This window comes from Chanos chanos, chromosome 1 (assembly GCF_902362185.1).
Source record: "Chanos chanos chromosome 1, fChaCha1.1, whole genome shotgun sequence".
Taxonomy (NCBI): domain Eukaryota; kingdom Metazoa; phylum Chordata; class Actinopteri; order Gonorynchiformes; family Chanidae; genus Chanos; species Chanos chanos.
Window position 1 is genome coordinate 59,424,946 of NC_044495.1, and position 12,959 is coordinate 59,437,904.

A 12,959-nucleotide genomic window follows, 5' to 3' on the forward strand; every position below is an offset into this window, starting at 1 on the left:
AAAATGCTTTCTTACATGTCATCTATATACAATTTACATAATGTACATAAAAGTATAATACAATTTACAGTTTTTTTTCATCTTTCACGTATATACATATACCTACACATAGTTATTATTCACGCCAAAACCTGTAAAATTGTACATATTATAATATATTCCAAAAGCTGAACAGCAGTTGAATTGCTGACAGAGACAGTCCGCCATGAGCGCTTTCAGTGACGGCAGAGGTTTCACAGTTTTCATGACCTGTTTAGCACTACAGCTGAAACGTGAGCTGAATCCCCAGGATCTCTGGCCGACACAACTCCTGCAGATACTGTCACAGTGCAGTGGAAACGCATAGAGCACAGCTCACTCAGGCAGTCGATCAAACATACACTGCGCTTTGTTCTATGTACAGTTCTGGAGAGACAAAGAAGGGGGAGAGTTCGATGCACGTATTCCAAAGAGAGGACACGAAAAGACAGAAATAAATAAATCAGAGGTGGGCTATCAATAGCAAAACGAGGTTATCGCATATTTTAGGACTACAACAGCCTACCTGTATTTGGTCTGTTTTCAGGGTATCGAAGATGACTGTGGCTCATGTTTTCCCCACACTCCAGAGGCTTGTTCGTTTTATCCACATAACCCCTCTCGGATGGGCTCGGGGGGATGTAAGGAACAGGACACGACGATTTACGAACGCCTAAAATCTGATCTTTCTTCTTTGAACCTGGAACATGACAACAGAATCAGATAGTCAGTAAAAATAAAATAAAATAAACAGGTTGAATATGATCTGAAGCTGATTTTTGTGAAGTAGATGTTAAAGCTGGGCCATTTAGATTGATCAGTTCATTGTTTCACATAACGTGGGACTGGTGGACTCACCCTTTAAGAGCACCGTAGCAGTCTGTCCATAAATGTCAATCATCGCCCACACTGGCCGGTTGAGGTCCAGGTTTACACTCGGAGCTCTGTGCTTCAGTCCGTTGGCTGCTCGGATAGTCAGGAGTCCATCGCTTTCGATCCAGAACTTGATCTTTGAGCCGGGAAAGCAGGTTTCTGCAGGCACTGCCACGGCTGTGATACCAGGTCGGTCTGTCAGTTCAGGACTGTCCAGCGAGGAAAGTTTTACCGATTCCGGTGGCACGTTGGTGAATCCGACACGAATGGCGCCGTGCCATGCCATCATACAGCGCTCCACACGCAAACACACTTTTTCTCGCTTGACCACAGGACGGTTGCTGAACACCAGACCGTCTCTGGGAGACGACACATCTCTGGACGCGCGACGAGCGTTCTGGCTCAGCGTCACCAGCTTCCCCACAGCCTCCGTGTGAAAAGTCAACGGCCCCAGACAGAAGCATCCACACTTATGCCAATTCCGTAGCCCTGGAGAGAGAGAGAGTAAATTAGTTCTGGAGACTAAGCCAACAAATGCGACGGTCCTTCAGCCAAGAACGAAGGAGCACTATTTCTGCCCAAAGCAAACGGTGGACAAGGCTGGCATGACGGAGCAAGGACGGGAAACATGACTGAATGTCTACTAGTCTTTCATCCTGTCTCTCCTGGCTTCTGTCGTATACATTTTCTTCTCTTTTTTTTAGTCTGTTTTTAGGGATTGTGTTATAAGTTGGGTTGTTTTTCTTTTGTATCTGTCTTGTTTCAACACAAATACTAAATTAGTTGGAGTTCTTCATTTTTTTAAAAAAAAAATTTTAGTGTGTCTATTAAAAGAAAGAAAATTTACCTTGGATCATCGTTCTCAGTCGTCCCATTGTTATGAGTTCTCTTAAGCTGAGAAACTGAAGAAACTGAGAAACTGAAGAAACTGAGAAACTGTAAAGATGTCAAGACTTTTGGTTTGTAAGGTGTGTGACACGCTTTTATAGTGGTAAGAACATGTGCGGATGGGCAGTCAAAAGTGGGCAGGAAACAGGAAGTACTTTCATTGGAGAGATTCCATATTCTCTGACAGCGACTGGTCTGCAGCCAAACCTTGTGGGTTTGTTATCTGAAGTCTGTTTTGGTGTGTGTGTGTGTGTGTGTGTGTGTGTGTGTGTGTGTGTGTGTGTGTATGTGTGTGTGTATGTGTGTGTGTATGTGTGTGTGTCTGTGTGTGTGTGTGCGTGTATATGTGTGTACATGCGTGTGTGTGTGTGAATGTGTGTGTCTATGTGAATGTGTGTGTGTGTGTGTGTGTGTGTGTGTGTGTGTGAACGCATTTGTATCTGCTTTAGCTTTTTTTTTTTTAAATCATCCCAGTTTGCATTTTCGTCAGCGCTGCCACAAACAGTATAAAAACCCTGTGCAACAAGCCTGTTGTCAGATGATGATGTCTGATGTGCCAAAAATGCATGACCATGTGTAGATTCAACTTATTTGATTCAACTTCAGTAAGAAATTTACCAAACATTTTCCAACATGCATCATCAGCAAGAAACAGCACTGCCACCAGTCATAATGAAACTAACCAGCTTTATACTTTCACTTTGTCAGCCTTGTTTTGCAATCCTTGGCTGTTGTGAACCAGCCGAAGATGTGCAGGTTTGTGTGTGTGTTTGTGTGTGTGTGTGTGTGTTTGTGTGTGTGTGTGCGTGTGCGTGTGCGTGTGCGTGTGCATGTGTGTGAGTGCTCTGCTCAGGTCAATGTCGGCAAAAATGAAATGAACCAGAGGTCACCTTGTATTTTGAGATGCTCATTTAGTTAACATATAACTGACCATGGAGTTCTTTCCAGTTAATCGGTTAAATGTGTAGTGATAAAACACCATAAAAATTAGAAAATAGCTTCATTTTGTTTGTGACTTTTCCCCCAGAAAATGCTTTACATTCAGTTCTCAATTCAAACAAAACCCTACACACAGTTCTCTACATTAGGTGCAACATTCAAGATTAAAATCTCTCGTGTTCCTTTGGAAAGCAACGCCAATGAAAATGCCAAACTTTATTTACCAACACTCACTCCTCACAGGTGTAAACACCAGTTGCTTAATTGTTCACTTTGAAATCAGAGCTTTAGCACTATGAAAAGGCCACAGATGAGCTCTCCTGTTCTGGAGGTCAATGGTGAAACAAGAGCTAGAGGTCAAGGAGGAAGAGGAGGTTGAGGATGGGGAAGGACAGTTATCTAAGATGAGATCAGGGCCATACTGGTTGACTATGTGCTCAACCATGCATTGAGTATGAGGGAGGCTGAGTAGAGAGTTCAGCCCAACCTGAGCCACTACACGGTTGCATCTGTCATCAGTACACTCAGGAATGAGAATCAATAAGTTACCTGCTATCTACACTATGCCACTGCTCTTTATGTATGTATACTGTAGTGTACTGCAGTCCATCAGATCAGTGGGCCTATGTTACTCAGTGATTGTTGGCCAGTGTTACAGTAATGTCATTTCATACTGAAAACATGACTTATTTTAGCTTACTGTAACCAATCTTATCATAATTTTGGATCTTCTGCAGAACAACCAGGCCATGCTGGAAGACACCGGCTGTTCACACCAGATCAGGAGACCGCTATTGTGAACCTGGTGGTGGCAAACAACACCACTAGGCTATGAGAAATCCAGAGCCACATAACTGCAGACAACACAATATTCAATAACTCTCACCAGGTGAGCTTGTATACATTGGACCGTGTATTACAGCACAACCAAATCAGGATGAAACAGGTCTACAGGGTGCCATTTGAGCGAAACTTAGAGGGTTAAAGAGCAGTGCTATGAATTTGTGCAAGTAAGTTATTTATATATATATATATATATATATATATATATATATATATATATATGTATATGTATATGTATGTATATGTATACAGAGAGAGAGAGAGAGAGAGATTATATATATATATATATATATATATTTTTTTTTTTTACAGAAAATGCTTTATGTTTTTCCTGGTTTTCTCCTGTTGAGTATGTAAAGTTCCAAAATACTGCATTTTGGAAAAAAAATGTTTTTGTGACTGTTTTGCATTTGTGTGTGTTTATTTGCATAGATTTGATTAGATATACATTATAGTAACAATCTTTTACAACCGGCAACAGTGTAACACTGTAAATGAAAAAGGCATAAACCTACTGATAAGAGATTCATAATGGTGTTTTCTGTCGAGCACATCAGTGTGTTGCTGGTTGCTAGAAAGATCTATTTATATGATGGCATGCGTGTGTCATTTTGATGCAAAAAATGCATTTTGGAAAGAAATAAAAGTTTTGAATCCAGTATTTGCTTTTGCTAGAGACTTGTAGAGTTTTGCATTTTGTTTGTGGTTTTGTGTTTTGCATTTAGAGTTTTGAGAAAAAATTCAGAAAATGTGTCTAAACAATAGTGAAAAACTGTAAAAACAAGTCTTTTAGTCTTTTGAACCAAAACAAATGATAAATAAATGTGATATATCAAGAGTTAGCAACAACAGAATATAAAATATAATAGGGACTATAAAATCCTGAAAATGATTACACATAAAACATGGGGTACAAAGTCTTGGCTCATTATGATTATATAATGTTGATAGTTTTTTTTCTTCTTCTTCTTTCCTACATGTGCTATTTAGAATTCTGTCGGGAGCTTTTTTCCCTCAGAAATTTATGTCTATTTGTCCTTGAACTTAGAAGCTGCTCCAAAAAGCTGCTTTCTCAGTGAGATACTTATTAGATATTTATTTATGGCTAGGTCACTGATAGGTGTAATACAGGCAGATAAGGCCTATTGTTTTTTGTACTGTCTCACGTACACCATAATAATACTTTTGGGCTCATTATGAGTTAGAGCGAGTCTGCAAATCATTGTAGTTTTTTCTGTTATTCTTTATACAGTAATATTTATAAAAATATTGTTTTATATTAATATTCATACACTTATATGTGTGTGGAAATCTGCATTCACATACAGACCAAAATCATTATAGAAACATATGTGCTAGTGTATATGTCTCAGAGAGAGATAGAGAGAGGGGAGAGGTGAGGTGAGGTTAGGTTCATGTTTTGGACTGGATCAGCAGTGGGTCCCTCAGCTTTTAAGCAGTTCTCCAGTCTACATCTATTGTATGGAGATGTTTTCATTTGGCATTGTTTTCAGCAGTACAGAGGTCTTGAACGCATAACACATCTTTCATAACAAGCATAATTACCCTGAGAGCACAGAAGGTCTTTTACATCAACTTTGACCAAAAGTTTTTTTTATTGCTCTGCCTACTAGTTGTGCTTTCATTTTATTATCACTGTGCTGTTTTGTAATTTGCCCTCTGGGCTGGCGCCTACTGCATGCCTGGCTGGCCTAGAAGGGGTCTCCTCTCTTTGTGGTCCTTCTCAAGATTTCTCCTATTTTTCCCTAACGTCTGGGTTTTTTGAGGAGTTTTTTCTTGCCCACTATGAGGATCAAGTCAGGGGGTGCCACCCTGCTCTGTTTAGTTGTAATCCTGTGGGCATGTAAAGCCCTTTGAGACTGTAAACAGTGATCTTGGGCACTAAATAAACTTAAACTTGAACTTGAAACTTGAACTTGCTCCATCATCACTTTATTGACTGGTTCATATCTCACTGGTCATGAATGTTATTTTTCATTGTGTACTCATTTCCTCATTCATAATGAGGAATTCATAACCTTACCATGTGGTGTTCCCCAGGGCTAAATTCTGGGGCCATTGTTATTTAAACTTGATATGCTTCCTTTGGCCAGTATAATTGATAAATACAAGATTTCCTTCCAGTGATATGCAGAAGACATGCAGCTTTACTAGTCCCTGGCACCTAATGCCCACAGGTCTATCTGTTCTCTGCTTAAATGCATAGATAATAATCACTTGTGGATGTAACTGAACTTACTGTAATTGAATAAAGTTAAGACAGAAGTTCTGGTTAATCGGAATGAAGTGCTGAGGAAAGATGGTGTGATGTGTCTGGACTCTTCGTCCCTGAAGGCCAAAAGCCACATTGAGAACTGGGGAGATGTTTTTAGTAGTGATCTTAGTTTTAAAAACCACATCAGCAGAGTCTGATGTGGAAGTACTTTCATTGGAGAGATTCATATTCTCTGACAGCTACTGGTCTGCAGCCAAACCTCGTGGGTTTGTTATCTGAAGTCTGTTTTGGTGTGTGTGTGTGTGTGTGTGTGTGTGTGTATGTGTGTATGTCTGTGCGTGTGTGTGTGTGTGTGTGTATGTGTGTGTGCGTGTATTTGTGTGTGTATGTGTGTGTGTATGTGTGTGTATGTGTGTGTGTGTGTGTGTGTGTATGTGTGTGTGTGTGTGTGTGTGTATGTGCGTGTGTGTGTGTGTATGTGTGTGTGTGTGTGTGTGTGTGTGTGTGTGTGTGTGTGTGTGTGTGTGTGTGTGTATGTGCGTGTGTGTGTGTGTATGTGTGTGTGTGTGTGTGTGTGTGTATGTGTGTGTGTGTGTGTGTGTGTGTGTGTGTTTGTGTGGGTGTGTGTGTGTGAACGCATTTGTATCTGCTTTAGCTTTTTTTTTTTTTAAATCATCCCAATTTGCATTTTCGTCAGCGCTGCAACAAACAGTATAAAAACCCTGTGCAAAAAGCCTGTTGTCAGATGATGATGTCTGATGTGCCAAAAATGCATGGCCATGTGTAGATTCAACTTATTTGATTCAACTTCAGTAAGAAATTTACCAAACATTTTCCAACATGCATCATCAGCAAGAAACAGCACTGCCACCAGTCATAATGAAACTAACCAGCTTTATACTTTCACTTTGACAGCCTTGTTTTGCAATCCTTGGCTGTTGTGAACCAGCCGAAGATGTGCAGGTTTGTGTGTGTGTTTGTGTGTGTGTGTGTGTGTGTGTGCGCGTGTGCGTGTGCATGTGTGTGAGTGCTCTGCTCAGGTCAATGTCGGCAAAAATGAAATGAACCAGAGGTCACCTTGTATTTTGAGATGCTCATTTAGTTAACATATAACTGACCATGGAGTTCTTTCCAGTTAATCGGTTAAATGTGTAGTGATAAAACACCATAAAAATGAGAAATTAGCTTCATTTTGTTTGTGACTTTTCCCCCAGAAAATGCTTTACATTCAGTTCTCAATTCAAACAAAACCCTACACACAGTTCTCTACATTAGGTGCAACATTCAAGATTAAAATCTCTCGTGTTCCTTTGGAAAGCAACGCCAATGAAAATGCCAAACTTTATTTACCAACACTCACTCCTCACAGGTGTAAACACCAGTTGCTTAATTGTTCACTTTGAAATCAGAGCTTTAGCACTACGAAAAGGCCACAGATGAGCTCTCCTGTTCTGGAGGTCAATGGTGAAGAGCTTGAAGAGCTAGAGGTCAAGGAGGAAGAGGAGGTTGAGGATGAGGAAGGACAGTTGTCTAAGATGAGATCAGGGCCATACTGGTTGACTATGTGCTCAACCATGCATTGAGAATGAGGGAGGCTGAGCAGAGAGTCCATCAGATCAGTAGGCCTATGTTACTCAGTGATTGTTGGCCAGTGTGACAGTAATGTCATTTCATACTGAAAAAAAGAACTTATTTTAGCCTACTGCAACCAATCATAATTTTGGATCTTCTGCAGAACTGAGAGACAACCAGGCCATGCTGGAAGACACCGGCCGTTCGCACCAGATCAGGAGACCTCTACTGTGAATGTGGTGGTGGCAAACAACACCACTAGGCTATGAGAAATCCAGAGCCACATAACTGCAGACAACACAATATTCAATAACCTTCACCAAGTGGGCTTGTCTACCTTGGACTGTGTATTACAGCACAACCAAATCAGGATGAAACACCTCTACAGGGTGCCATTTGAGCGAAACTTAGAGGGTTAAAGAGCAGTGCTATGAATATGTGCAAGTAAGTTATTTATATATATATATATATATGTGTGTGTGTGTGTGTGTGTGTGTGTGTGTGTGTGTGTGTGTGTGTGTATATATATATATATATGTATATATATAGATTTTTTTTTTTTTTTACAGAAAATGCTTTATCTTACTGAATGTTTTTCCTGGTTTTCTCCTGTTGGGTATGTAAAGTGTTCCAAAATACATGCATTTGTGTGTGTTTATTTGCATAGATTTGATTAGATATACATTATAGTAACAATCTTTTACAACCTGCTACAGTGTAACACTGTAAATGAAAAAGGCATAAACCTACTGATAAGAGATTCATAATGGTGTTTTCTGTCGAGCACATCAGTGTGTTGCTGGTTGCTAGAAAGATCTATTTATATGATGGCATGCGTGTGTCATTTTGATGCAAAAAATGCATTCTGGAAAGAGATAATACAGCGTGGAATCCTGTGTTTGCTTTTGCTAGAGATTTGGTTTTGAGTTTTGCATTTTGTCTGTGATTTTGTGGTTTGCGTTTAGAGTTTTGGGAAAAGATTCAGAAAATGTGTCTAAACAATAGTGAAAAACTGTAAAAACAAGTCTTTTAGTGTTTTGTAAGAGCCAAAACAGATGATAAATAAATATGATATATCAAGAGATTTGTGTAACAACAAAATATAAAATATAATAGGGACTATAAAATCCTGACAATTATTACACATAAAACATGGGGTACAAAGTCTTGGCTCATTATGATTATATAATGTTGATAGTTTTTTTTGTTCTTTCTTACATGTGCTATTTAGAATTCTGTCGGGAGCTTTTTTCCCTCAGAAATTTATGCCTATTTGTCCTTGAAATTTCTCAGTGAGATACTTATTAGATATTTATTTGTGGCTAGGTCACTGATGAGTGTAATACAGGCAGATAAAGCCTATTTTTTTTGACTGTCTCACATACACCATAATAATACTTTTGGTTTCATTATGAGTTAGAACGAGTCCGCAAATCATTGTAGTTTTTTCTGTTATTCTTTGTACAGTAATAGTTGTTTAATATAAAACAATATAAAAATATTATTTTATATTAATATTCATACACATATATGTGTGTGGAAATCTGCATTCACATACAGACCAAAACTATTAGAGAAACATATGTGCTAGTTCATATGTCTGAGAGAGAGAGAGAGAGAGAGAGAGAGAGAGGTGAGGTGAGGTGAGGTTAATATTTTGGACTGGATCAACAGTGGGTCCTTCAGCTTTTAAGCAGTTCTCCACTTTATATCTATTGTGTGGAGATGTTTTCATTTGGCATGGATTTCAGCAGTACAGAGGTCTTGAATGCATAACACATCTTTCATAACAAGCATAATTACCCTGAGAGCACAGAGGGTCTTCTACGTCAAATTTGACCAAAAGTTTTTTTTATTGCTGCATCATCACTTTATTGTTTTTACTGCTATACCATTACTTTCTGGCTTAGTCTTCAACTGGTTCATACCTCACTGGTCATGAATGTTATGTTTCAGTATGTACTCATTTCCTCACTCATCTAACCTTACCATGTGGTGTTCCCCAGGGCTAAATTCTTGGGCCACTGTTATTTAACCTTGATATGCTTCCATTGGCCAGTATAATTAATAAATACAAGATTTCCTTCCAGTGATATGCAGAAGACATGCAGCTTTACTTGTTCCTGGCAACTAATGCCCACAGGTCTATCAGTTCTCTGCCTGAATGCATAGATAATATTCACTTATGGGTATTTCTGAACTTCCTGCAGTTGAATAAAGTCAAGACAGAAGTTCTGGGAATGAAGCACTGAGGAAAGATGGTGTGATGTGTCTGGATTCTTTGTCCCTGAAGGCCAAAAGCCACATTGAGAACTGAGGAGATGTTTTAAGTAGTGATCTTAGTTTTAAAAACCACTTCAGCAGAGTCTTCAAAACACCTTATTATCACCTCTGTAACATCACCACGGTCCTTGACACGTCGCCTGATCCCAGCAATGAGAAACTCAAAAAAGCCTTTGAATCAGCAAGACTGGACTACTTTAGCATTCTTTTATTTGGCCTGAACAAGAGCAATTACAAGAGCATTTTCCACACATTTAAAATGGTGCTGCCAGAACATTTAACACATTATATTGACACTTAAATATCTTCATCAGTTATCTAAGTCTTTCAGATTTAATTTTAAAATTATTATGCAACTTTTAAAATGTCTTCAAGGTCTTTCCCCTCTCTGCCTCAGCACCATAATTGTGACACTGGATCTTCCAGATAAGACAACAGCAATCTGTTCGTCATTCCCAGACCCAACTAGAAAGTGAGGAGGAATTAGTACTGGAGGCTAAATCAACAGAGAAATTGTTCTCCTCCTTCAACAACAAAGGGTTAGCAGTTTGGAGGCATTTCACGCTTGCAACGCCAACAAGTTCTATGGCTACTTGCAATATCTGCACCGCCAGTGTTTCGAGGGGTGGTGGTAGCACTGCAAAATATAACACAACCAGTTTAATCAAACACCTCCAGTAGCATCATGCCAAAGAACACGACAAGTTCAACCAAACAAAAAACTGGGGACAATTGGAAGAAGCTGTTAACTTTGACAGGTACGTTTCAAAGACGCTAGAAACTTCCCAGTGATAGTGTGAAATCCACAAAATTAGCACAAAAGGTTCTGGAATTCATTTTTCTGGATGTGCAACCCGTGATAATCATTGAAAACGACTGAACTCTTGGAACCACGGTAGAGTTTCCCATCACGGAAATATTTTAACAATAAATAACAGTTCAGAAAATTTGTGTATATGTATTTATACATTTTGTTTTACAAAGTTAGGAAAGCAATGTTTAAGTCAAATCTGATGTTGCCTTACACATAAAAGAGTGATCCCAGTCTCTTCATGAGGCATGCAGCTTATGAATTAAACACTGGTATCGGATCGGTACTCGGTATTGGCTGATACCCAAAGCCCAGGTATCGGGACTGAAAAACAATTAATTGAGGTTTTTCATTGTTTTTGTTTGAATTTGTCCTGAGGGTGTAGTCACAATGCATTTCGTTGTTAGTTTGTGAATCTTGGTGCTCTGCGCTTATCAGAGTGCAGCTCTGATAAAAGGGAGAAACCAATGTCAGATCAGCAGTCGCTAACACCATGAGATAAGAGTGGGTTTGAATGATATCATCCTTCAGGAGCCATTTCAAAGAAATCACATGCCTTAGTTCTCTTCCTATCTGTGACTGTAAGTTATGTAACACTAACTATTGAACAGGTTCAAGCATAGCGACAAATTTTTCCATTGAATGATTAACCGATCAGAAGGGGGCAGGGGTTAGGATGATTCCAAGGGCCCAGCACTGACAATGGGCCCTCACAGAGCACTATTATTATTATTATTGTCCTAAGTATTATTATATTCATTCACAGGGCCCAAAATTTCTATCAGCGCCCCGATCGTACATATATGCAACTAAAATCGAAAAATAAAAGTGACATGACATAAAGTGATGGTCAAAAGACTTGTTTGCTTCCTTAAAAAAATTCCAACCGTTTCTAAACAGTTTGAAATGATTTCTGAATGTAAAAGGGCTGCTAGAGCATACTGCCTTGTGCTCTTGCGTTCTTACCTCAATTCTTAACAGAAAACTGTTAAAGAGCCACAATATGAACTTACATAATTTATTAACAATTTCCAACTCTTTCTGATCAAAAGTAAGTCTTCGTGCTGAAGTACAAGCATTAGTAATTGCAAAACAAATCAAATTCTGATTTCTAAAAACGGCTCTTACACCATCTGTTTTCCTTTTTTTCCTCAGTCACATGGTATTCAGAAAGCCATGAGTTGTCTGATTGGGTTTTTTTTTTTTTTGACTTCTTCTCCTTCTTTATCACGCTTATTTACCGCCTCACAAATCTGCACACAATTAAACAAACGGACAAAGGACAAATGTACATGGTATCACTTCCGAATTCTGTCAGTCCCTCTAATCGTAATAGTCTTTCAAATTTCCACATTAAACTGTAGTTTTGGAAAAAAGGGTTCCTGTAGCATTTTTGTTCAGTGCTCCACACTGGGTCTGCTGGACTCCCACAAGCGCTTCGGACACATGTGGGAGTCCAGCAGACTTATTATCATTATGGGACATCTGTTTCAAAAGTGTTGCAAAAGGATATCAAGACTTTTGAAGTGTTTTAGTGAAGACACCATTAAATTTCATTTCTTGGTTCATCCTTGTAAGAAAAGAAAATCAAACATACACTTGCATATTCAAGTGTAACACAGTTGGGCTGCATCTGGTAACAAGTCCCCTAATTGTGAAATGACAATAACATTATTTTAGAATAACGTGTAAGGGCCTGGTTAGTGGCAACCCAATTTAGGGAGTGCTCATTGTGAAATGAACAAATGTATGTGGCTGTTTTGAATGATTTACTGATATGGTTTGTTTGACCAACATACACTTTCACACAGTGTATATTCAATCCAAGTCCATGCTTTGGAATCACAGAAAGATAGGAGCTACTGAGTCATCTACTCAATATCCATGACTTTTTGACAGTTCAGTCCAAGGAAAATTTCCATGGTATTGTGGTGTATCCATAAATACAAAACAAAACATTTAAGAGCTGATGTAGTACATTATATGAAACTAACTAGTATTTTCTCTTTTAAAATCAAGGAAAAAGTCAGGATTTGGATGTTTATTCTACACAAGAATGACCATGTCTATTTGTCAACATTTTATTATGTTAGGAATGTAAACAATGGACCCTATTTTCAGACACAGTAATGTTGTATCAGGCGCGAACTGGCCATCGGGAAGTTCGGGATTTTCCCGGCGGCCCGGCATTGTGAGGGCTGGTCTTTTTTCCCCCATCCCCAGCATTATAGCCTGTACTGTACACAGATATTACGTCATCTTAGTTGCAGCGACACGGATACTGCAAACCGTAATAACAGATAGCAGCTGCCATCACAACTGAATGTATCTAGCACTCGTTAAAAGTATCTAGCACTTGTTCACTAAACATGGATAGAAAGAGAAAACCCGCGCCGCAAAGTGTGCTATTTAAGCAGTCTGCAGGTGATGATGAGGACAGTGGCGAGGAGGCAGTAACATCACAGAGGATTTCGCAGGGAGCGGGTGCTTTGTCCC

General features: G+C 39.1%; 1 protein-coding gene across 1 annotated transcript; it reads right to left on the reverse strand.

The window, feature by feature from the left end:
- Positions 1 to 370: 370 nt before the first annotated feature.
- On the reverse strand, positions 371 to 1,766 carry LOC115805737 (E3 ubiquitin-protein ligase NEURL3-like). The gene is made up of 4 exons (XM_030766413.1): positions 1,739 to 1,766; positions 877 to 1,380; positions 545 to 718; positions 371 to 405 (listed from the first exon to the last, which is right to left on the reverse strand). The coding sequence occupies exons 1-4, from the start codon at positions 1,764 to 1,766 to the stop codon at positions 371 to 373; spliced, it is 741 nt and encodes a 246-aa protein (XP_030622273.1).
- Between the last annotated feature and the right edge of the window lie 11,193 nt (positions 1,767 to 12,959).